General features: G+C 39.6%; 1 protein-coding gene across 1 annotated transcript in view; it reads right to left on the reverse strand.

Moving 5' to 3' along the window:
- The window catches only part of sh2b3.S (SH2B adaptor protein 3 S homeolog), an 85,456-nt gene that overhangs the window by 9,546 nt on the left and 48,927 nt on the right, over positions 1 to 26,983 (reverse strand). The window contains exons 4-5 of the mRNA XM_018244217.2: positions 7,742 to 7,843; positions 6,007 to 6,095 (exon numbers count right to left, since the gene is read on the reverse strand). Of these exons, the coding sequence (XP_018099706.1) occupies positions 6,007 to 6,095; positions 7,742 to 7,843 (191 nt within the window). The remainder of the gene's footprint in view (positions 1 to 6,006; positions 6,096 to 7,741; positions 7,844 to 26,983) is intronic.

The following is a 26,983-nucleotide window of genomic DNA, read 5'->3' on the forward strand; positions in this document are numbered from 1 at the left end:
GGTATTCTGGAAAACAGGTCCCATTCCTGAATAACTAAATAAGTGACATGGAAAGAGCTATAAAATAGTGCAAAAGTGTTATTTGACTGGCGTGACTGCCATCTGAATTTTACAATATTCAATATTACAATTTTACAAAAGATTACAATGATGGGAACTATACAGAGCAAATAAATGACTGCATCGAAAAAAACAAGTAGCATCTGTGACAGTCCAACTGCATTTGAAGAATGGAGTGCTGCTAAAAATTTTAAAAATAGTTGTTTTCAATTTAGGTATATTGCATTGCAAACATAATCATGGTTAAACTGTGAAATCCTATGGACTGAAACTAGATGTCTCAGATCAAACTGGATATGGGTGATCCTGAAGGCTCCAATACATAGAAAACGAAGTTTTAGCCTTTTAAGAACAGCAAAACTGAGATAGCAATAAATAAACAGGCAATAAATCTAGATATATAGAAAACAGGTGTGCTGTGCTAACAACAAGCAGTGCACTCTTACTGTCTGTTTAACAGGAATGGAAAGGAAAATAAATATTGCTAATAAATAGGGTACAATTTCCCTTCCAACTAGCTACAAAGAACCAATCACGTGGTATTAAATACAACAGGGCTTGTGCATCATGAGGACTTATAAAATTGGCATTACAAGGCAGAAAGCATGAAAGAAAATATTGTTCTTACAGTTAACAATTGAGAAGTCCTGGTGTCTCTATTAAAAATTCACATTCTGAAATCGTTACCATCCTAAGATTCACTACATATGTTTAAAGTATATTTAAATATAGAAAATGATTCCTATTCACTTTTCAATATCATCGGTGAGCGCCCAGTGCTTTCAAGTGGCAAACAGTTATCACTTAGAAATGCATAGTAATACATTTTCAAATGAACTGGTGTCATTATACAGTACAGGGCCCTTGCAAAAAATTTCATTCCGTTTTAATGGGTGACCCGCGGGTCGGGCGGGTTCTGGTCGACCTCGCCACCTTCAAATGACGATCTGACTTCCGGGCTCCAGTTTTATAGTCTCACGCCTTTTGTGATGTCATAATGACGTCATCAGCTGGGCGGATCGGCGCGGGTCTATAAAAGGACCCCCGGAAGCGGGCGCGAGTTGGAGCAGGGCGGGTTAGGGTCGGGTGTGGGTCAGGGAAACCCTGACCCGCACATCACTAGTGAAGATATCATGTGTTTGGTCCTTCCCCTATAGAGCGGAATATGCAATTGGGCCACTGACATACTGTACCTCCCAACATTTTGGAAATAGAAAGAGAGACAACAAGATTTGCAGCATGGAGCGCGGCAACATTTCTTTTGACCATGCCCATTTTTGTGGCCACACTCCCTAATTATCATGTTCATTTTACAAAATTTGACAGGTTAGGAAAGTTTGAACACATTTCTTGCTAATGAAGGTGAATTGCCCTTTAAGCTGCATGACACAGTTTCCCCAAGAGACCTGCTTATCTTAAATTGTTACAATTGCTTCTTTGCTTATCTTAAATTATTACAAATGTATCTAAGTGCACCCGCCACGTATTCTGGGCTCTCTACCAAATGCCAAACTTTGTATCTTTTTCTGGCTGTATAGTGCAGAGATTAAAGAGAAAGTCAGGACATTTCGGTAACAATACAGGACTGCGGGTTGACCCATCTTAATTGTGACTGTCCAGTGAAAAATGGGACAGTTGGGAGGTATGCACTGATGATATGAGGAATACCAAGGAGCATGTCTAGGTGCATTGGTATTTTTGATTGACAGGGTCCTCACAGGGAAAACTGCGGCAATTATTAAATGTATTGTCCCCGGCAGCATCATGGTTGCCATGGTTTATTGCCCATGTCAGAAGTCCCTTTAATTCTGTATAAATAACTGGTTCCAAGTCTTGCCTTTTACATGCCTTCTGCCCTGCCTTTGTCCATAAAAGGCAAATATATTAGTATAAGTGAAGTAGAGCCAGGCACTTGCAGATTTAATGCAAAATTTATTTCACCACATGTTTCGGGCAAAGCCCTTTATCAATACAACAAAAGTGCTTCAAATAACAGAAAATACTTATTAAAATGATTGCCCATGATTTCCAAAACAAGTGTAGGTCCCCAGACAAAAAAAGGTTAACGGAAAACTATACCCCTCAAACAATGTAGGTCTCAATGTAGGTTTACGTAAGATTCTAAGAAATGTTTTGTTTGGTCTTCAAAAGTGTGAGTGTGTGTGTTTTGTAAAATTAGCCTTCCTCAAGGTACAGGCAGGAGAGGGGGCACCTACTGTATGTGTGTCTCCTCCCTGGAGCCCTGCCTAATGAACATACCTCCCAACATTTAGGAAATAGAAGAGGGACAAAAAGATTTGCAGCATGGAGCACGTAGAAATTTTTGAACACACCCATTTTGTGGTCACACCTCCTAATTACATTATCTAATGTTGATTTTACAAAATTTGGCAGGTTATGAAAGTGTGAACACATCTCTGTGGTTTTTATGTGTTATTACAGTTTTGCAAATGAAGGTGAATTGCATTTTAAACTGCAAGTCACAGTTGCACAAAGAGACCTGCTTATCTCAAATTGTTACAATTGTTTCTTTGCTTATCTTAAATCAAATGTATGCACCTGCCACATATTCAGGGCTCTCTGCCAAAAGCCAATAAAGTTTTAGACACTTTGATCTCCTCCACTGAACAGCCAGAAAAAGATACAAAGAAAAAGTCGTGACGTTTCAGTAACAATCCGGGACTGCGGGCTGAGATGTCAAAATCAGGACTGTCCCACGAAAAAAAGGGGACATTTCGGAGGTATTATGTAGGCCAATTGCCTACTAAGAATTGTGCTGCCTACATCATGCTAAAAGTTTACTGTGCAGATAAACTGCTTTAAAGCTGAGCAAATAATTCTGATGCAACAAAATAATTTTAATAGAAGAACCCGATTTGTAGGGTGGTCCTGTACGATCGCATGGCAAATATAAGAACGTGCCAGGCCAGGAGTGGGGTGAAGGCGGTGACTCAGGATACACAGTGAGATCAGCATTGCTAAACAGGGAGTCACACCAGGCTACGGCCGGCCAGAAACATGCTTGTAATTCATGGAAATGTAAGGAAAGGTGCTAGGAAAGGTCAAGCTCTGAAAAATCACACTATGTTGAATAGCTAGCAGAGTTCTTGGTATTTCAATAACAGGAAAAGCCTTTCAGCAAAGTGCTGTAGGTTGTACTATATGCAAACATTACAGGTCAACATGAACTTCCTCAGCTTCCTGCTTCAGAAACAGCGATGATCACTAATTCACCAACCACAAACACATAGAATCCTCCCTGTAAGCAGGTGATGTAAATGCATTCGTATAAAAGAACATTGCTCTATAAAAATCTCTCAGCAGTTTCATTTGCATAAAGTCTTTTCATAAAAAAAATCTAATTTTCTAGTACTATGTGTAACTAGATAATACCATAATAAGCCACTGCCATGTTTAAGTAACAGTCTGTCCCTCTGACTCACATGTGGCACTGTCCTCCCACAGAGATACGGATGCCACCCATTGTTTCTTTCCTTCCTTTTCCACCCGATGTTCAGCATTCTGAAAACCAGGCAGAAATCCAACTAACTGCATCTGAGCAATGCAGTCACTTCTCCCCTCAAGCCATAATCCCATCCCAATACATCATGACCTCTGATCATTAGCTGTAACTCAATGACTGGTTGGTTATGTTGAGCTTTTCCAGCTAATTAAAATTAGCTGATGAAAGCTGTAATGGTTGGATCTGGGCAAATGCCCCATTTGCCCAGTTATTAAAAGGGCACAATACAGAATATAAAGTGGTAGGGGTTGTGCCAATTCCAAAAAAAATATATATAAATAGGTACTACTCCAAAATAATTAATAATTCAAAAACAAATATTAAGTTATTCTTGGAGGATATACTCATAATTCACCCCAGTCCCAGGGTGCTAGTCCAAGACAACAATTCAAAAGAGAGATGTGAGTACCTCCAACAAGAATGAGACAAGAATCAGTTAAAAAATTAAAAAATTTATTAGGATACTAGACATTAAGCCCGTTAAATTAACGGGCGCTAGAACATATGTAGTCAAACATTTATAAAAACAGAATTGTTCTAGTCTAAAAAAAAATTTGCCAGAGACGGTCCGTGGGGCACATGCGCAGTAGAGCAATCCCACGGACACAGGGACTGGACGCAGAGACACTTCAACTTTATCATCTAAAAAAAATTCGCCAGAGACGGTTCAGGAAAGGAAGTGCAGTGACTGGATGTTCACAGTCTCTAACCCCCTATTCCCCGCCTCCAAAAGCGTCCTCCGCTCTCATTGGCTACTTTATGCTTACAAATTCTATACTCTCCACATCCCAACCTGCGCGGGCCGTCAACTGCAGCTTCGTAAGTAGGGTAAGTAGGTGTGGACACGCATGGTCCTGACACAATGATTTACTACGTCCCCACCTATTACTGTGAGCGCCGTCCTTCAAGACATTTCGACCAATCAGGAGACGGAGATGGGGTTCAGCCTCCATAGTTCATGGAAGAGGCAGTGGGTGGGCACTGTTGGCGTTGCGGGTTTAATGCTCTGGCCGTTGATGTGGGCAGGGTGTGTTGCACGTAGCGCCGCCCCTTTCAGTGCTGGCTGTTTATTTTTGAATTGTGATGGTAGAACTGAGTTCGTCGCTTTATGGTGGGCTTTGGCGCCATTTTGTTGCGGTAACGCACTGGACGCAGAGACACTTCAACTTAAAAATTCGCCAGAGACGGCCCGTGGGGCACATGCGCAGTAGCGCAATCCCACGGACACAGGGACTGGACGCAGAGACACTTCAACTTTATTATATAGGATTAGAGACAAGACCTAATGCGTTTCGTGCCTGCTGGGGCACTTACTCATAGGCTTACTCAGTCTATGAGTAAGTGCCCCAGCAGGCACGAAACGCGTTAGGTCTTGTCTCTTATGCCACAATACAGAATAACCAAAAATGATTGACCGTAGCAATATAAGGTTTATTTAGGTTTAATCAACTAAAGTCTGATATTTTTGGACAATAAGCTTGGAGCATATGGTTACTAAAAGGGGCAGATTTATCAAGGGTATTCGTGGGAGTTTTTACAGCTCCCATAAACTCCCATGAACTCGAAATTCGACCAATCGAACTTTATTTAAAAAAAATATCGAATTTTCTAAACTGGGGTTAATAGGATCGACCTGAAAACTCGAATAAAATTTGATCCGAGTTTTAAAATCTCAATTCGAGTTTTTTTCGGAGAAGGCAGCAAAGCAGGTTTTAGATGGCGAATAGTCGAATGTGAGTTCTTAAAGGGCCAGAGTATGAGAAATTTCGAAAATCGAATTTGAATTTTTTTAAAAAAACAACTCAATTTTAATTTTAAAGTTACAGCATGATATATTCAAACATAATGGTGAATCAATATGCAGAGCAAGTGAGAACATGAATAACGACATTTGGTAAGATTGGAAAAGGTAATTAATTGAGTTTAAATATAACAGAAAGTAAGCAGACATTACTGGATACAAAACCCAGTCGGTTATACATTCCTTCTATAAACAGCTGTGAGTCAAACTAAAACAATATATGACCACATATCACCCAAAGATACACAGATCAGGGTTAAGGTATACAAACAGTAAAATCCTGAATCAGTCGAGCACTAAATATGCACACAGGAACAGAAACCTTTTTGGCAGCACACACTGAAAAATATGCAAAAATATAGAGATACCTTGCACTTACCAAAAAACCCTCCGTGATCATTTCAAGACAAAATATTTGTTACATGGACTTGACAATATATATCTTTTTTTTTCTTTAATAATTCCAATCCATTGTTTAGTAATTGGGGAAGCACATGCTGGTACAGTGTGCAAATCTGTCTCTGATGCAGTCATGAAAAATATGTATAACTTTGTGCTTAAGCGCATGAATCATTTGACTTGAATACATATAAGCACATGCAACAACATACGATTTGCCTACCAGTGATTTATGCACTCTTTTATTTCAGATATCCAAGAATTCAACTGCTGGTCGTCCCCTGCTTCAAAAATTACTTCAGTTGCATTTGCCTAAAAAACAAAAAACAAAACCTTAGGTAGAGAGCATTTTTATCACCACCATCACCATCATTTGTTAGAGAGGGATTCTTCAGAAAAATGTACCCACATCAAAAGTTGCCATGTATAGTTTGGCTCTACAACAACTAGATGCACTTAAAGTGATACTGACACTAAAAAAAATACTTTTTTAAAATATGAATGTACATTAAAATTCACCTATAGGTCATGTTGGTTTTTGCTGAGAGGTTTGTTTTTGTAAGTAATTGTTAGTTGAAGTTTCTAAACCTGACTGTCTCATGCCCAACCTTGATCATTTGTGACGACCCCTAAGATTAGCTTCTCAACAGCTGCTCAGAGCCCACTGAGCATGTGAGTGTCGCAGACATTTTCCAAGATGGTGACCTCCTGTGACAAGTTTGAGTCCTGGATCATTGCTGCTATTAAAAAGCTGAAACTTTAGGCTGGAACAATGAATTCAGCAAATAAAATATGGCATTTTTAGCCACATTATTTTTAGGGTTTAGTTCTCCTTTAAGGTATGAAGATCCAAATTATGGAAAGATCCATTGTCAGGAAAACTCCAGGTCCTGAGCAGTCTGGATAGAAATTCTAATGCTAACGGACTTCTGCTGTACAAATATGGCAGCCCCCTCATACAGGATCATGGGGCCAGGCCCGTGATTTGTGGAGAGGCCACCAAGGCCCGGGCCTAGGGTGGCAGAATTTTAGGGGGCGCATCCTGCCCAACCACACCCATATTGGAGATACAAAAGTTTTTTCAATTCCCTGTGCTCCAATGCCCATTGCTCTGGTCCACATGATGAAAATTTGAGAGAATTAAAGGGAGGAGAGGGGGTGACGAATGACAGCAGGCCTAGGGGTGCCCGCTATGTAAATCCCGGCATCAGACAGGTAATGTAAAAGCATTGTGCAAATACTTTATGGCAAAGATATAAGTAGCTTTCAAAGGCAATATTATGATAGATGTAAAAAAAAGAGTTTAATTTCTTGTGTCAGTATCTCTTTCAGGCTAAGGTTACATGTAGCCGCTTCTCACCCTGTGTATAAGATCAGGCCTAGAAATGGGCAACTTGCTTGTCTCAGCCTGACTCAATGTCTGCACTGACAGGCACTGCATCTGTGCGACTCTGCAGACACCTGGAGTGGATTTTGGTGCAGAAATATGTAATTATGCATTTTTGCACTAAAATCCGCGCAGACACTGGAGTGATCCGATGTTAGGGCTTTAACTATTTATCTGTGTTTAGGACTTCATGAGGATCTGGAAATGATATTTTACAATTGGCTTTAAGCTATTTTAAAGAACATCCTTCTATGCAGAGTAGTCCCTCTGTCATGTGTAAAAGAAAATATCCTTTGCGCACATGTTTGAAACTGCAAAACTCTCTTTGTCTGTTTGTGAAGAACAAGCGGTGACTTGTGTATTTTCTTTGTGCACTGGCCTCACAACGTGTGTGCATGGCTTAGGGAACATTGCTTCTGTGGTTTTATTCAGAGTAAATTCTGAAAAGCTATCATTCAGCTCAGTTTTAAGTGTGTCAGGAATACTGCCTTTCGAAAGTTAGGAAAATGAAAAATAAGGGAATGTAAAAAAAAGGTCTAAAAAATCAACAGAGATATTTTATAGCCCATACCTTGAGCACAAAGGTGTTGGCATTGTCAGGCATTTCTAGGCGACTGCATCTCCTGATCTCCTGGATCCTGCAGCACGAAACCTTTAGCTTTGTTCTAGAGCACTGCAAACAAGTAAAAAATAAATTGTATTAGGCATTTCACAGACAGCAACTGTTCTGTTGTGTCAAGATGAGCTGCAAAATCAGTGAAACCAGAAATGTTGAGATTTGACGAGAGTCTAATTTGTCATTAGTCACTGCAAACCAAATGCTTGCTCTTTTGCATACAGATATCACTTTTGAAAGTGTCAGTGATTACCTCCAGCCTCTCATAATGACTGGCTTTAACAGAATGACGACTTCTTTGCAAATGAAGACAGCAAAGTCTGTGTTCCAAATATTCACGCTTACACAAACTGATGTGCTAGCGATCTTACCCTTTGATGAAATGTCAAATGTCGCTTAAATAGAGAAACAAACAATACTGCATAATAATGAAACTACAGGCTGCCACACCGACAAGAAAAAAAAATCTAAACACAGACCTAGTAATAAGAAACAAATAAAACATTAACACGTCAGATTTGAGAGGACTGTTCAGCTCCAGGTAGAAAGAATCACAGGCTGGTCCATTCACTTAACAAATCTTACTGTATTACTTACTTTCCCCCATGCCTGTTATACAGGAGAGATGAAAATGTTTGGCTTTTGAAGGTATTCAACATATACAGTACAGGTATGGGATCTGAATTATGGAAAGCCTGTCTCCCATAGACCCAATTATATATATAAAACAGTAAAGGTGGCCATACACGGGCCCGATAAAAGCTGCCGCCAGACCGCATCGGCAGCTTATTGGCCCGTGTATGGGGCCTCCCGACGGGCTTCCCCGATCGAGATCTGGCAGAAAGTCGGGCAGATCTCGATCAGATAGGACGAAAAAATCCCGTCGGATCGCGGCCGCATCTATTCGTTGATGCGGTCCGCGATCCGACCGCCCATTGCTATTCGTTAGGATCCGATCGTTGGGCCCTAGGGCCCAACGATCGGATCAGCCAGATATTAGATCCGCTAGTTTGGCGACATCGCCAAACTAGCGGTTCTCTCAGTGTATGGCCACCTTAACTTGTACTTGATCCAAACTAAGATATAATTAATCCTTATTGGAAGCAAAACCAGCCTATTGGGTTTATTTAATGTTTACAGGATTTTCTAGTAGACCTAAGGTTTGAACATCCAAATTATGGAAAGATCCATTGTCAGGAAAACTCCAGGTCCGGAGCAGTCTCGATAACAGGTCCCATACCCGTACAACAACTGGACCCAAATGTGTAAATTTCATATAAATTGTTTCATCAGTGCTCCAAAATATAGGTCTGTGAATGAATACATTTAGGTGTAACTCCACATATTTAACTCCATTTCAACTGCCACTTTCATTATGGCTAATATGCAGACAAGGCACCATGTACAGAAGCTGACCAGCATAATGCAACTAATTTAAAAACACTACCATCATGATACATGAATTCTAGTCTTATGTAGCTGAGCCCAGAAGCAGCAGAATGAATTCTGAGGTGTTCAGAGACAATGTCTGCTCAAATCCAGCTAAATGCAGTCAAATTGATTGGGAGGTGTTTCATAATGACCCAAAACATACAGCCAAAGCAACCCAGGAGTTTATTAAAGCAACGAAGTAGAATATTCTTGAATGGCCAAGTCAGTCATCTGATCTGAACCCAAATGAGCTGCATTTCACTTGTTGAAGACTAAACTTTGGACAGAAAGGCCCACAAACAAACAGCAACTGAAAGCCGCTGCAGTAAATTAGGATCACATCAAGTGGCAAATCTAGAGGTGTCACATTTTGCACTGACCCTCCAACACTCTGATAAGCCTAGAAACACTATCAAACCTATGATGCATATCCTGATCAAAAGCTGCCAGGGCCGATAAACATGATATTGTATCAGAAAGTGCAGGAAGGAAGCTTTTTAGACATCGGACAACCCACTTAATAGATAAATGACATACAGAGAACAAAATATAGATTGTATCTGCTTCCTAAATTTGTGGAGTGCACAACCCCAATTTTGCAAGATTAGAAAGGACTTTTGTTGACCCTCCAAAAGCATTTGAACCAAGGTTAAAATAAATGGGGGTGTTAGGAAATTCTTGCAACCTCAAAAAGTATTGAAATAGAACACATTTTTGACATTACAATAAAATCTCTTGTGTTTGGCTTTTAGCTAATAATTTATGTGTCACATGAAGTACTGTCTCAAGAAAAAAAAAAAAAAACAGTTAGAACTGCCCCCAGGCTAAGGGGCAAATTCACTAAGATTCGAAGTTGCGCCAGGCGCAACTTCGCCGCACTTCGCCAGGCGTAGTTTCGCCAGCGCTCCGCAAATTCACTAAAATCCGAAGTTGCGCTCAGGGGTAGCGTAAGGTTGCGAAGTTGCGCTAGCGTTGATTCGCTATGTAAAGCGAAGTTACGCTAGCGAAGGCTAATTTGCATACGGCGCCAAATTCAAATTTCAATGGAGGAATACGTATCAGCACTACAAATGCCTAGAAAACCTTCAAATCAGCAAATAAAAATTTTATTTTGCCCTACACATGTGACCACTGTCTAGGTAAGTTGCCATGAGTCAGGAAATGTAGGGGGGAAGGAGGGGAGCCCCAAAAAAAATTTCGATCTTTTTCAGCCTATCACCCATAATGTAGAAAACACGCCAGCGTTTTTTGGGACTTTGAAAAAAGTTTGACTTTTTTTGAAACAATCCTTATCTACTCTATTGCGCTTCGCCAGGTCTGAGGTGGCGAAGGAAGTCTAGCGTAAAAGGTAGCGTTCAGTACACTGCGCAAGTTAGTGAATTTGCGTAGTTACGTCGCTAGCGAAAATTCGCCAGACGTAAGGGTGCGAAGTAACACTAGCGAAACTACGCCAGCGTTCGTTAGTGAATTTGCGCAGTAACGAAAATGATAAACGCTAGCGAACTAACGCTAGCGAACTAACGCTAGCGTTCGGCGCTTCAGCGCTTAGTGAATTTGCCCCTTAGTCTATGAGGCGCATGCTGTATATTTACAATGTATTGACCTGTGTTGAGGGCTAAAAAGCTGACCCCCTTGACTAATACCTGCTTGATACCTGGTCAGATATTGGATTGGGCTTGTTGGAAATTTTTCATGAAATCAGTGAAAAGGCCCAAAATGTTGGGATTATTTTACAGATAATATCTTCAAATGGCATTGACTTCTGCAGGACCTCAACAGTTTTTTCGGATTCTGACTTTATGCAGCCTTATAAATCTCAAAAAATTTGAGGTTTTTTTTTTCCACTAAAAATTTGGATTTAATAGTAATAAATTTATTTTTTTGAGTTTTTAGAATTCAGATTTTAATAAATAACCCCTATGTGTCCTTTTTGTTGCAGAGCCAGTGTTATCAGTTCCATTTTTTTTATATTATGCATTAGTGTCTCCGGATTATTTGCTTTACACCGCAGGGGCGGAAGAGGCAGAAGCCTCACTTTCAAAGCACATTTTTTGCCCTTTTTGGGAAGTATACGTCTTTTGATTAATAGGACAGGGTTATAGGATACAGTGGCTATCATTCATACAGTCATGCAAAAACACAAGTCTACAAAGGAAAAGATATTTTATGCCATCATATTTTTTTTCTCTCTGCTGAGGGCAGCCTTTAATTAACCAGTACCATCTAGATGACAAAAGATATTTTCGGTTTAAAAAAAAAATAAAATGTTTTGCTCTAAGGGTTTTTTTGCTTGCTGGAGAAAACAAGTGGCAGAGAAAATGCTATGTCACCCTATGTGAGTAGTAACTTAAATGGGATCCTCCAGTCACTGCACAAAAGTTGTGGATTTTGATCAGAAAATACTCCTGTCTGAAATCCACCTATGAGTAGTGTGACAGGTGGTTCTTGTTCAGGTCTGGTACTACGCATGGCAGGTTTTTTTCTAATTTCTTCTTTTTTTCTGATTTTTTCTATGATAGAAAGAGACACAGTAGAAAGGATTTTAATTGTCCCCTTCCTCCCCAACACAAAAACATCAATTATCTTACAGAATTTGAACTTACTGTCTGACCATAAATGCAGGACCACCACCAGAAATCTTGGGTCCCCACACAACTGAATATCCAGGGCCACCCCAACACACCAGTGACCAGTGCTGCAGATCCTTTTTAAGCACCAATGACCCCAAGGGTATTTATATTCACTGGGCTCCCAAGATAGTCCCTATAGACATTACAGGGCAAAGAAAGCAACAGACCATTCTGCCATCATATTAAATCACAATCATTTTATACAGAATAACCCCCATATGCAATAAAAGGCACTACGTTTGCCTGGGAGCAGTAACCCGTAGCAATAAATAAAGGTGGCCATACACGGGCCGATAAAAGCTGCCGACAGACCGAGTCGGCAGCTTATTGGCCCGTGTATGGGGGGCCCCCGACGGGCTTCCCCGATCGGGATCTGGCCGAAAGTAGGCCAGATCTCGATCGGATGGGATTAAAAATCCCGTCGGATCGCGGCCGCATCTGTTCATTGATGCGGTCCCGCGATCCGACCGCCCGTTTGTGAATGCTAGGATCCGATCATTGGGCCCTAGGGCCCACGATCAGATCAGCCCGATATTGCCCTTGAGGTGGGCATATCGGAGGGAGATCCGCTCGTTTGGCGACATCGCCAAACGAGCGGATCTATCCATGTACGGCCACCTTAAAATGCATGTAATAGTCCAAACTGGCCTGTAGAGACCAAGGTCTTTCAGCAGAAGGCAGTTCACAACAATTCTCAGCATTTATTGCCATCTGTATCTTTGCTGTTGTCAACAGTCCCTGCTACAAAACATACTACAGATAAGGGACCTGTTATCAAGAATGCTTGGGAGCTGGGGTTTTCCGGATAACGGATCTTTCGGTAATTTGGAACTTCATACCTAAAGTCTACTAAAAAATCACGTAAAGATTTAAAATAAAAACAATAGGCTGGTTTTGACTCCAATAAGGATTAATTATATCTTAGTTTAGATCAAGTACAAGGTACTGTTTTATTATTACAGAGAAAAAGGAAATCATTTTTTAAAATTTGGATTATTTGGATAAAATGGAGTCTATGGGAGACGGCCTTTCCGTAATTAGGAGCTTTCTGGATAATGGGTTTCCAGATAATGGATCCCATACTTGTACAAGAAAGCATGGCCAGAGTCCAGCAGAAGTGCTCTTATTATACCCTTCCTAATTTTTTATACAGACAATCCAGAACATGCTAGCCTGCATTTTTGAAACATAAACTTTAGATTCATTCCAAAACTGTGTGTTGTCTAGGAGCAAAGTAATTTCTGCACTTTCCATAAGGAACAGCCTTGTGGGACATTATCAGCCACTTGTTTCAGTTTGCTGGCAGTCAATTGGGTTAAGAAGCATGGACTTCGCTTTTAGACAGATCATCTCTTCAAAGGGCCCCGAGGTAATGTTTCCAATTAATGGAACAAAACGGATGTATTCCGCTAATACTCCCACTCTGGGAATTGCTAGATTCTTTACCCAAAAACATGTTGACCGCTGTACTTACAGACTTAACCCATTACCTCTCAATATGAGGCATGAAACAAACATATGGGTCAGTTTGGTTCAAGGAAATATGGGCTAAGTCATAGCTACCGCATGAGAATATTGGGAGTTTCCATAAAATATGCTGGGATTAGACATTTCTGTTTCATAGCCAGATGGAGAAGGCATAACAGAATTCAGTCATTCCTTCCATTTTTCTCCAGTACTGTGCCACATCATACTAAATACAATTTCCTGCAACAAGCAAGCTAAAAAGTACTCTCCCAGAGATGGAGGAGGTGTAACAAATCACCCAGCCAAGCACCAGCATGTCTTCTGCACTGTGTACCAAAGGGCTGCCCTTCTACTAATCCACTTCTTTAGATTGATTTGAACTAGGGATGCACCGAAGGATTCGGTTCGGTGTTCGGCCAGGATTCAGCCTTTTTTTTTTTTTTAGCAGGATTCGGATTCGGCCGAATCCTTCTGTCCAGCCGAACCGAATCCTAATTTGCATATGCAAATTATGGGCTGGGAGGGAAATCGCTTGACTTTTTGTCAGAAAACAAGGAAGTAAAAAATGTCTTCCCCTTCCCACCCCTAATTTGCATATGCAAATCAAGGTTCGGATTCGGTTCAGTATTTGGCCGAATCTTTCGCAAAGAATTCGGGGGTTCAGCTGAATCCCAAATAGTGGATTCAGTGCATCCCTAATTTGAACCTTTCTTCTTCTCTGCACATATTGGGGCTCATTGATCAACACTTGGCAATCTTGCCGTGGGCAGTAACCCATAGCGACAAATCAGTGCTTGTTTTTTTTTCAGGCAGCTGCAGGTAGAACAATGAATGCAACAATTTGATTGGTTGCCATGGGTAACTGCTCAAGGGCAATTATGCCCAGTGTTGATAAAAGTCCCTCCATTGTCACCCACTTTGCATACGTTGCCCTTTGGCTCTGAATACATTTAAAAGATTCATAATGTGTAAAAATTAAGAACGTGCTATTGCATTATATTCCTCTTAACACATAAGGAATATGCTTAGAATGTACCATACTAGCACCCATATTATACAGTAAAATGCAGTAAATCAGAGCCCAACTATGATTACTTGTGACATCGATAGATCTTTTTCATGATGCAATACAGGTGATATCAGTATCCGATGCACACAGTAACATACTACTAACAGTGAGCAGTTAGACTAAAGTTGCCAACCACAGCATTGGGCCAAGCAGTCATGGGTTGGAGTAGGATCCAAGTGGATGTTTTAGATATTGAATGTGAATCATTAATGTATGTCTTTATAGCAATGGGCTTATCATAAAATAAGCAAGTGTTTTAGTAGTTAGGAACCATATTTAACACTAGGGGGCATAGGGCAGTTACAGCACACCTCAAGAAAGCATCTTAATTAAGAAATAGAACCGCCTTAAAGGGATACTGTCGCGGGAAAACACGTTTTTTCCATAACACATCAGTTAATAGTGCTGATCCAGCAGACTTCTGCACTGAAATCTGTTTTTTAAAAGTGTAGATTTAATTTTATTTGATTTTAAAATCTGGAATGGAGCTAGACATGATGTTAATTTCTCAGGTGCCCTAACCATGTGACTTGTGCTCTGATAAACTTGAGTCACTCTTTGCTGCTACACTGCAAGTTGGCTTTATATCACCCCTCCCTCCACCCCCATACACATTACACAATGCAGTATGAAAGAAACTGTGTATTCTGTCATGTTATACATGCACACATACAGCCTCTGTCTAGTGCTGATAAATTAAGTTTTGGAAGGCGCTGAGCTTTTATCTGCCATCAGTTTACCCAAAAACCAAAGGCTTTCCCATCTGACCACTAAGGCTAGAGCCAGACAATAGTCATTCTCCTCAGGTGGAGAATCTGCTGCCGGCTGCTCCCCTTCTCTTCTGCAGGTACAGCAGATTTCGGCAAAGAATGCAAAATGTTGGGTTTAAGCACAGAAATATGCAGCGTCTGCCTGCACCTTAGAGACTTCTAGATGATATGATTCTAGATACAGGCAGGAGCAGAGGTGCAGCGGGGAGAGGATTATCGATCTGCATTTCTCCACAGGCCGAGGCCCTAGTCAAAGTGCACCATTCAATAGTGCCAAGTCACAAAAAAAATCCCACATATGGGGGGCGAGCTTCATTCTGACATAATTTTACCACCTTAACATGCCATTTCATAGCACATCACTGCAACATTCTGTCGGTACTCACATCTCCTCATACAAAGACTTTAATTCTCATGATGCATTCCATGTACTGCAATTATCATGCCAGATCAGTGTGCAAAGCATTGTGAGAACTAGAGTCTTGATCTTAGGACAGTTGATTCGCAACATTGTTCTTGTAGTCTGAGAAAATATTAGCAGATATAATCAACTGGATTTTCATTTTATATATATATATATATATATATATATATATATATATATATATATATATATATATATATATATATATATATATATATATACGCACACATATACACATTTTGTTTCATTTTGCAACAAAGGAAAATCTATTTTTTTTGTGGACACAAAAGCATCTCCCATTGTAATTTTACATCTTTTTGACCCTGCATTTTTGCATTGCATTTAATGAAATATACTGAAAATTAGGCGAAATACTAAAACATTTAAAATTTTAACAGCTGTGAGTATTCTACAAGAACTCCATTAAAAACCCACCAAAAACAAAAGGCTACATTGCTTTATCTGAAAAAGCTTCTATAGACACAAAAGAATTCACAGAATTAAGAAGACACAGCCGTAGCATGGGATGGTGTTCAGTCTCGTTCCATTGTGCAGTATTAGAAATACTAGTATGTCACTGCTGCAGAATTCCATGGTCATCAGGTGAAACCTAAAAATCAATTCACACAGTGGGAAGTGAAGGCAACTCTCCACATTTAGGGGCAGATTTATTACCATGTGAATTTTGAGTTGCGTGAAACGTCAATTAGATCAAAAAGGTTTTATTCAAATTGCTTTGATTTCAAGTTTGAATGGAGTTTTTTTTTTTCCCGCTCTGCTTGTACAGTTTATTGGAGTTTCCGGTTGCTCCACGTTTTAAACAAATTTCCTTTTCTTCCTTTTTTCACAAGTGAAGGGCTAAGTTTATCAAAGAGTGAAGTTCTGCCACTAGAGTGAAATCCCGCAGCTCTCAATTCATTTCTATGGGATTTTGAAAGGCGTATTTATCAATGGGTGAAAGTTCACCCTTTGATAAATACGCCTATAAAAATCCCATAGAAATGAATGGAGATTGGCGGAATTTCACTCTAGTGGCGGAACTTCACTATTAACTTCACTCTTTGATAAATATACCCCGAAGTCTTTTCACGCTGTTTCATCACTTGCTTTTTGGATAGCAGGAATCAAAAGGGAATATTGCTCCTGGTGCTGCTGCTGTTCCTCCTCTAGCCATTGCCTTTCCTGCCCAGCAATAATTGTTATGGCAAACATAGGTGGCAGATTAGAATTTCTTACCCAAGCCATCTTAACTCCAAAAACTTTCTATCAAACTATAATAGCACCAAGCAAGGGGTTTTATTGGCAACCCAGTGTTTCCCAGCATTCCATGCAGCATTTAACCTTTTCCTGAACCATAAGGCTAGATAGAGATTTCTAATTTCTAATAGAGATTTCTAATTTTTACTCGACAAGTCAAAACAGGTGAAAAAAGGGTCTCAAAATCTTAAATTCTAATTAAAACGTTTGAGTTTCGGATTCATGTATTTGAATTTCCAGTTCCTGGTTCTCGAAACTCGTATTATATTACTCGCATTGGCGAGTTCTAGTTAATAAATTTGAAAATACGAATGACAATTCGAACATCTTGAAAGAACTCTCTCGAACTTTAAGAAATCTTCCCCTTAGTCAAGAATACATCTGCTAATTGCTTACAATCTCCGAGTGTGACATTTAGGGCAGAGACACATGCAAAGATTCGGGGAGATGTCGCCAGGTGACAAATAGCCTCTTCTTCGGGCGACTAGTCTGCCCAAACTGCCTTCCCGTCGGCTAGAATCGTAATCGCCGGCGGGATGGCGCTCAGAGCACTTCTATTTCCGAAGTCACCCGAAGTTTCCTCGTGGGGCAACTTCAGAAACCGAAGGGTTGTGTGTGCCATCCCGCTGGTGATTTAGATTCTTGCCGGGGAGATTAGTCGCCCCAAAGAATCTTCATGTGTCTCTGCCCTTAGAGAAGGTTTGGACTTTTGTCCTTTAAATGGCTTAAGGGAAATGGCATACAGGGAAATGTGTTTCCTGTGGTTAAATCTTCACTACCATGGTTAACATATCTCCAGGAAAAGACTTTCCATTGAAAAACATTATCACAGCAAATAAAACTGCAAAGGGAGGCAATTAACTTTGCACAGGACATAACACAGATTAAAGGCCTTTGCTGGTAGATTTACAGCATGGCTGCAAAAACTAAAGTCATGGGAAAAAAGGTGAAATGATAAGGGTTCCTGTTAGATGCGGCACTTGCACTATCGTGTATGTTTTACTGGGAGTTAGAAAACATGATGAGAGTGAGAATAGAACATCGCAGAACAAGATTCGTATCACTAAGCCAACTGTTAACTTTCCACTGGCAACAACTTCGGCCAGCGTCAAACCACCGTATAACATAATTAACAGCATCCGTTTAAAGAATTCACATGACTGTCACAATATTCTTTGCTTAGGGAAGTGCTGTGCTTCGAGGAGCAGATTCTTAACTGGGTGTTACCATGCAAGTTTAACCTTTCCCTTGCTGGCCAGAGTGGCATCCCACACAACAAAAATGAGATGAGCATGCTCTGGGCAGAAAGGAAAGCAATGTACTACATATAGAGTAGGTTTAGAGCAGCTGTAATACTTGAGTTCAACTTCATAACTAATTTGACTACTTTTAACTTGGTTTTCTGATTTTTTTTTTATTACACCTGAGTCACACAAGGTACTTCCCCAATTTAAATGCTGATAATGCTTGTCCTTGGCACTAATTTTGTTTAAAGGGGCAATACACCCCTTTTTTCAAAATGAGTTAAGCAAAAGTGGTCTTACACAAGCATAATTAAAGGAAAACTATACCACCCAAACTGAATATTTAAGCAACAGTTTATATCATATTAAAGAATCTTACCAAACTGGAATATATATTTAAGTAAATATTGCCCTTTTACATCTCTTGCCTTGAACCCCCATTTCATGATGGTCTGTGTGCTGCCTCAGAGATCACCTGACCAGAAATACTACAGCTCTAACGGTAACAGGAAGCAAAAGACAGAACTCTGTCTGTTAATTGGCTCATGTGACCTAACAAGTATGGTTTGTTTGGTATGTTTGTGTTGGCAATTTTCTATTTATGATTACCCAATGGCACATATTACTAGAAAACTATATTATTATGAAAATGGTTTGTTTACACGAAGCAGGGTTTTACATATGAGCTGTTTTATGCAATATCTTTTTATAGAGACCTACATTGTTTGGGGGTATAGTTTTCCTTTAAGCTGCCGATTTAGGTCCATCAGACTAATTTGACAGCTTATCTACCCATGCATGGGCCTTCTGACAGGCCTCCCTCATCGATATTGGCTACCTTTTTTTGAACAAACCTACTTTCAAAATGGAACAGCTAGCTTAGTTTCAATCCAATGGGCAAAACATGGAATTCCATGAGTTAACCAATTGATTTTGTTGGTAAGAAAAAAACATTTAAGAAGCAACCCAGTTATTACCAGTAGTATAAACTAGGCTTTAGGTATTATGACAGGCCTAGAGTAGAACAAGGTCCAGACAATCATGCTGGTCACATGAGCAGATATAAGATACCAACTCAGCCCATCCAGAACAATTTGACAGTTAAAGGGAGGCAATTTTAAACCGGACAGCCCTTCTAAAACCTAGGCTATCCGGGTTAACACCAGATAGATGCAAACCCTATTCTCTGCCGATGCTTCTGCTGCTGCATAGGCTTCTATTAGGATAAAACCATTACCTCAAGTACCAAACAACTCAAATTAGGAACTTTGGAAAACTGGTGGAGAATGTAGTATGGTTAACATCTTGATGGTAGAAATTTATGGCTAGCTCACCTGTCTAAAAAAGGAATGTTTTAAAGTTCTGTGGTTATATATGGTTATGTAATCCTTTTAGTAATTTCATTTATGTCTAAGAACTCTTTTTACAGGTCTGATACACAGGATACACGTTTTATTGCACCTTTTAACAAATTAATACGTCTTATACCAAAGGGCTTATCATAAAAGAAGTGAGTGTTTTAGTAGATGAGAACCATAATCAACACAAATGGGCAACCAGATTTCTTTTATATTTAATTTTGAAATATGGCATTGTGCTAGACAAGATGTCCATTTACCAGGTGCCCCCAACCATGTGACTTGAATTCTGATAAACTTAAGTGACTACTGCTACACTGCAAATTGGAGTAATATCAACCCCCCCCCCCATTCCCCACTCCCCAGCAGCCCATCAGAAGCCTATCAGCAGAGCAATGGGCAGCTAACCAGATAAGAAGCTCACCAACACACTCCTGCTAAAGGATTTGTTTGCATTGCTAAAAATGCTTTTTCCTGAGTGGGTCCTATTCTCAGGTCTACCACTAATTTTGGCTAGGGAGCTAGAGTGCTGGTTCCTTCTCAAAGCACTTAGATGTCTGCATACACACCAATATTACAGCTAAAAAATACAAGTTCAAGAATAACGTTTGAAATAGTAGAATGAATGATTTGCAATGTAAACAGTGTAATTTAGAAATAAAAAGTAAACTATAAAAATCGTGACAAAATCCCTATAAACTATAAAGACACGCACTGCCAGATCTTTAGCCACCTGAGCACAAAACCAAATCTTCTGGATCAGATACTTTGGGGTGAATGATCGATCATAAAGTGTAGCCTGTGGAGGTCCATCAGACAAGGACAGCATCAACACATCGATACAGTTCTAATTTAATGGAATTTTCAAACTTGGATGATTTTTGGGCAGATATTGGCCAGGGAGGAACATGATACCCAACTAAATAATATATTGCTTAAGTATTCAAATAACTGTACAATAAAAGCATAGGCAAAGTTTCATACACATTACATAAATGTAAATAGTGCTATAAGAGAGATAGTCCTGATCATTATCGCTAACAGTCCAAAACATAAATGCAAGCAAAAGAAAAACAAGGTGTAATTAAGCACAATGGGCAGTTAGAGAGAATACATGCTAAAGCTCAACTGGTGTTGGTTGTGAATATTTTATTAAGGGTCAGTCTACACAAGCAGATTCGGGAAAATGAAAATCGACTGCGGCAATGCACACGCGGCGATTAGTTTTCTGAAGTCGCCCAAAGTTAAAGGCAACTTAGGGGAACTTCGTAAAACGAAGTGCCACATGTACTTTGCCGCAGGCAATTTTAATTTTAGCTGAAGGAGGGCAGGCAGTTCGGGAGATTGTCGCCCTGAAGAAGAGGTGATTTGTCGTTGGGGCGACTAATCTCCCCGAATCTGCTTGTGCGGACTGATCCTAAAGGACAGTGTTGAATAAAGTGGATAAGCTATGCAAAAGTGTATGCTACTCATTTATTATGGAATGGAGATGAAGGAGAAAGGACAACTCAAAGAAATTAACCAACTGTTCATATAAAATTCTGATGGAATTTTGTGAGGGATGGTAAAATTATTGCAGAAGTGAAAATAATATGATTTTGTTGAAGACTGAATATAATAATCAAAGGAAAAAGATAAGTTAGAAGGTCCCACTTTCCATTAGCAATAGTGCGAAGCATTAGGCTATGAAAGTTATTTATTCTTTTTTCAATATCCTGCTGGCACTTCCTATTTCCATCCAATTTTTTGGTTGTTCCTGCTGTATTTTCCACCCTTGTGTTTAAACTATGACCTCTCCTGACAGTGTTTCCTCTAAGCACCCTTATATGCTGTCCATCTGTTTCCATATAGCAGGTCAAGTTTTCACCATAATACTTGGTTGAGGGCCTTGTTAAAATTAAATGATAATAAAGATGTCATCTTAAGGTCTTGAGCACTTTTGGGAGCATATATCTTGGAGTGCCAAGACCAGTCTGCAGGTCACATGTAGACCAGTGATTACTGCCTCTGGGCCTTAGAGCTTTAAAAAAGCATGTTTACCGTATATACTCGAGTATAAGCCGTCCCGAGTATAAGCGGAGGTACCTAATTATACCTCCAAAAACTGGGAAAGCTTATTGACTCGAGTATAAGCCGAGGGTGAGAAATGCAGCAGCTTCTGGTAAGTTTCAATCAAAAAATTGAGGGTTTCTGCTCCCATTGGAGGTGCCGGCGTCTTGTTTTTGGATGCCGGCGACCATTCTTGGACGCCGGCGAATATTCTTGGAGACTATTCTTGGACGCCGGCGACTATTCTTGGACGTCTGCAACTATTCTTAGGTGCCGGTGACTATTTTTAGACGCCGGCGACCGTTTCTGCGCTTGACCCGAGTATAAGCCGAGGTAGAGTTTTTCAGCATATTTTGGGGGCTGAAAAACTCGGCTTATACTCGAGTATATACGGTAATTTCACTTATATTTATGACACAAATCTGATGATGATTAAGATGAAAGATCATGCTTTTGTGTGCTCAACTACAACGTATAACCTCCCCCCCTTGACACAACATGTAGTTACCCTGAGCATACCCAAGGCATTTAAAGTTCAATATTTAAACAGAAAAAGATAGCAAAGCTTATTGCTATTGGTTATTCAAATGTTCTCCATTGAACAAATACACTCAAATATGCCACATGACTAAAATAAGAGCTGAATGCCATAATTGATAGAGGGTTTACATTTATTTTCCCCTGTGCACGCTGATCCAAACAGTCATCATATTATAAGAATTTCGTTTCTTGCTACTTATATTTGAGTTATCATTCGAAATGAGGTTTTGTAAAGCCCAGATATGCTCTGGACGTCCAGAGAATAAGTATATTACCAATATACAGGTATCCAGAATTCTCGGGACATGGGGTTTTCCAGATAATGGATCTTTCCGTAATTTGGATATTCATACCTTAAAGGGATACTGTCATGGGAAAAAAAAATTTTTTCAAAATGAATCCGTTAATAGTGCTGCTCCAGCAGAATTCTGCACTGAAATCCATTTCTCAAAAGAGCAAACAGATTTTTTTAAATTCAATTTTGAAATCTGACATGGGGCTAGACATATTGTCAATTTCCCAGCTGCCCCAAGTCATGTGATTTCAGTGCAGAATTCTGCTGGAGCAGCAATATTAACTGATTCATTTTGAAAAAAAATTTTTTTCCCATGACAGTATCCCTTTAAGTCTACTAGAAAATCATGTAAACATTAAATAAACCCAATAGGCTGGTTCTGCTTCCAATAAGGATTAATTATATCTTAGTTTAGATCAAGTACAAGATACTGTTTTATTATTCTACAGAAAAAGGAAATCATTTTTTAAAATTTGGATAAAATGGAGACTATGGGAGACATAGTGTGTTTGTAAAGCCTTTGGGATTTGCTTATAGCCATTGCATTCCCATTTATGTTGAATTATTGTGAGACAAAAATATAAAAACAGTCATTTAGACTTTTTTTTTCTAAAATGAATAAAGTGTAATTTAAATAACTTTAAACAGAAAAAGGAAATCATTCTTTAAAATTTGGATAAAATGGAGACTATGGGAGACAGCCTTTCTGTAATTAGGAACATTCTGGATAATGGGGTTCCTGATAATATGTTCTTCAACAGTACTATGATTCACTGACTATAGCTAAATATGTTACTGTCAAATAACTGTGAAAGTAGGCAAGTATAAGGGCTATTTATTATGCTGTGTAAAACACTTGCCTACTTTCACAGTTATTTGACAGTAACATATGTAGCTATATTCAGTGAATCATAGTACTGTTGAAGAACAGTATATGTTATCAGGAAACCCATTATCCAGAATGTTCCTAATTACAGAAATGTGTTCAAACTTATATAACCTGACAAATTTTGTAAACTGAACATGGTAATTAGGGGGTGTGGCCAAAAAAAATTGCAGCGCATTTTTGTCCCTCTTTCTATTTCCAAAATGTTGGGAGGTTTGGCATATGTCTCACTCCAAAGATTCTATCAGAAGAATGAATTAGAGAATGCATGAAATAACAGCCTCAACATTAAAAAAAAAAAAAAAAAAAAGTAATTTGTGCTTAAAATCATCCCAGTAGCTCAGAGTTTACCAAGGGTCGATGATTTCTGCTTGAACAAACTGTGTATTTGCACAAAACTGCTTTCCCGTTATCTCAATAATCCTTCTCCTTATCACGTTTCTCTCTCTCGTGCTCTAACCTTCCTCTCTCAATACATTTTTTTTCTGTTTTGTCTAACGTTTCTAATATGTGAGGAAAATGGCTTCAGTTTCCTCTCAGGAAGTAGTGTTTCTTTGCTGGCTAATGATTAGATGATCAGAATTTGGATGAATTCTAAGACAATAACTATGATTGTTTTTTTTTATGTATTTCGGAGAAAGCAGCTAAGTAGATCCTAAGGGAGGATAAGAAGCCGTGTTGCTGCCATTTAGATTCATATTAATGAATCAGTATAAAAAAAGAGCACAGGATACAAAGCTATACTGTCATCAGCTTAGTCGAGACCTGCAACGGAAGACAAAAATCACAATGTGTCATGTATCAGGCATAGTGTCAGTGAGTATGAATGGTCTCCCCCAGTGCTAGCAGATACAATTTAGCAGTTGCTACTAACAGATAATCAGAATATCATATTCCTATTTGTTTGGTTCCTATATTAATTTGGATAAAACATTGAGGAAAAGGATGGTTGTAACTAGCTTCTTCTCATCAATTGTCTTCTTTTTTATAGATTTTTCTTTTTAATTATTTGGTCTTTCTTCTGCCCCTCACTATGAAGCTGTTGGGGTCAGAAAAGCCAAGTAACAAGATAGGATAGATTCATCCTGAGGTTTGCTTTTCTCACTACATGTTTTCGTAATTTATTCACTTATCTTTCTATTTGGGTCCTCTCCCTATCGCAAGCACCTTGGACAAGAAGACATTAAACTTGTTTTGACAACTGCACTGCCAGTGAATTAAGGATACAAAGAGAATATTTTAGGGCTCTGAACTTTTTGCTTGGACCATATATACCATGCCAGATAATTGCAAGAAGTATCAGCTAGGTATATCAGCAACAAACCATGTAAATGACTGGTTTGCAACAAAGTCTGCTTAGAATATTACAGCACTTCAGAAAGTGAAATTAAGCTTTTTCAATCATTGCTATTCAATGCCTAAAAGTGATAAGCTTGTTAATAAGTGATAAAGGTTGTTATCTAGTATGTTCATAGCCAGGGTCAGATTTAGCATGTCCTGCTGTTAATGAATGAGAAAGAAAGAACACCTTGGTCACATAAATGAAGTGCAGACAACAGTTATATAGTTAGATTGGGTTGAAAAAAGACAAAGTCCATCAAGTTTAACCCCTCCAAATGAAACCCCTCACATAAACTATATATACCCTTACACTAACTAGATATTATGCTTTTCCAAGAAATCATCCAAGCCACGCTTAAAAGCATTAACAGAACCAGCCATCATAGTTGTGTATATTTCACTTTCAGTTTGAAATTAGAAGTCCAAAGGAAAAAGACAGCAGGAACGAGGCATCCGATACATTCAGTTTAATGCCCCACCTGGTGCGTTTGGGCCAAAATCTGACCTGTGTGTAGATGAATGCCACTGCCCATACTCAATATTTAACTAAACTCCAGAGCAGGTGTTAATGATAACCTTTGCTTAGCCATGTAATATTCCCAGCAAATGATTTAACATTGTGAGCGGAGCTTAACATTCGCAAAAACACCATTTTAAAGGACACTTGCAATTTTAAATAATTCCCCCTTAAAGGGGTTGTTCATCTTCCAACACTTTTTTTCAGTTCAGTTGGTTTCAGATAGTTCACAAGAAATATGAATTTTTCCAATTGCTCTTTATTTTCTACTATCGAAGTGTAAAGTTTCATTTTTCACCTTCTAAAGCAGCTCTGGGAGGGGGGGTCGTCGACCCTGTAAACTGTTCTAAATTAATGCATTTAGTTGAAACATTTGTTATCTTTGGCCCTGCTGAGCAGAATCCCCGAGTTTCATTAAAGGCAGCTGAATAGTTGCTAATACTCCACAGATACTGCTGAGAAATGTATCAAGTAATTGTAACAACTCATTGTGTCAACTCATTGTGTCAACTCATTGTATCAACTCATTGTATCAACTCATTGTATCAACTAAATGAAGCAAACTGTTAAATATCTGCTCCTGGATCACTGAGGTGCCAGACTGAAACATTAGAAACACAAACATAAAACTTAGAAGATGGAAAGCAATTGAAAAGTCTTTATTTCTGGTGAACAATTTTAAAACAATCGAACTGAAAAAAATGTTTGGAAGGTGAACAACCCCTTTCAGACTCTTATGTAATATTGGTCACTAATGACAGTAGCTTGCAGTGTGTGTAATGAAATGTCTTAAAGGAGAAGGATCCCGCCTGGGCGCAAAAACGCTCCCCCCTCCCCTGTGTTGCCCCCCCCTCCCTCCTCCCCCTGGCCTACCCGTCCCGCCAGGCAAATGCCCCTAACTTGTTACTCACCTCTCTGCGCAGGTCCTGTCCACGGAGTTCACAGGCGCCATCTTCTCCCACGCGATCTTCTTCCTGCTTTGACCGGCGTTTTTGGCGCATGCGCAGTAGGAGCATTTACCGGTACGGATCTACTGCGCATGCACCGAATGTCACAAAGTGAAATCGGAAAACTTCGTGACATTCGGCGCATGCGCAGTAGATCCATAAAACGCCGGTCAAAGCAGGAAGAAGACCGCTTGGGAGAAGATGGCGCCTGTGAACTCCGTGGACAGGACCTGCGCAGAGAGGTGAGTAACAAGTTAGGGGCATTTGCCTGGGGGACAGGTAGGCCAGGGGGAGGAGGGAGGGGGGCAACACAGGGGAGGGGGGAGGGATTTTGCACCCAGGGGGTTTCCTTCTCCTTTAATGAAAAAGTTGTTTTCTCCAAAACTTTACGCCGCCTTCAAGCAGGTGTTAAAGGTTCCTAATGTGTAATTAAGATTTTGCAATGCTATACAAAAGTCTAATGAAGAATATTACACTGCAACCTGCAACTTTTTATTCTTATTTGTGCGCAAATTTGGTTTCTTTGTCTTTATAGAACACTTAGGGGAAAATGTCATAAAATACGCATTCTCGTGAAGTTTGTTTATTTTTTCAGCTGTCAAGTAGCCTTCCTTGTAGAATGATGCGCTGGTCAGGGCAGTACCATGCCACCATCTTTCTTGTCTTGTCATTCACAAAGACAGACTTATACATGTGCATCAGAGTAAAATCAGAATATTTTACTTTCGCTGAACTTACCCATGGCCTCAGTGGCCTTGGGGAAACAACTAAATGATTCACTCTACAATGGGGGTACTATTTAGCACTGTGCCTATTGCAACAACCACACTGTCTGAAGAGACTTGACTCTTCCATCTAAATCTGCATCAGTTTCAAAGCCTCTCATTTCTCATCAATATATACATTCTAGGTGGCTCGTCCGTTTTCACATCCTTATTTTGGGCCACAGAAAGAAAACAAACTGTGCATACA

This window comes from Xenopus laevis, chromosome 1S, assembly GCF_017654675.1.
Source record: "Xenopus laevis strain J_2021 chromosome 1S, Xenopus_laevis_v10.1, whole genome shotgun sequence".
In the NCBI taxonomy this organism is placed as follows: domain Eukaryota; kingdom Metazoa; phylum Chordata; class Amphibia; order Anura; family Pipidae; genus Xenopus; species Xenopus laevis.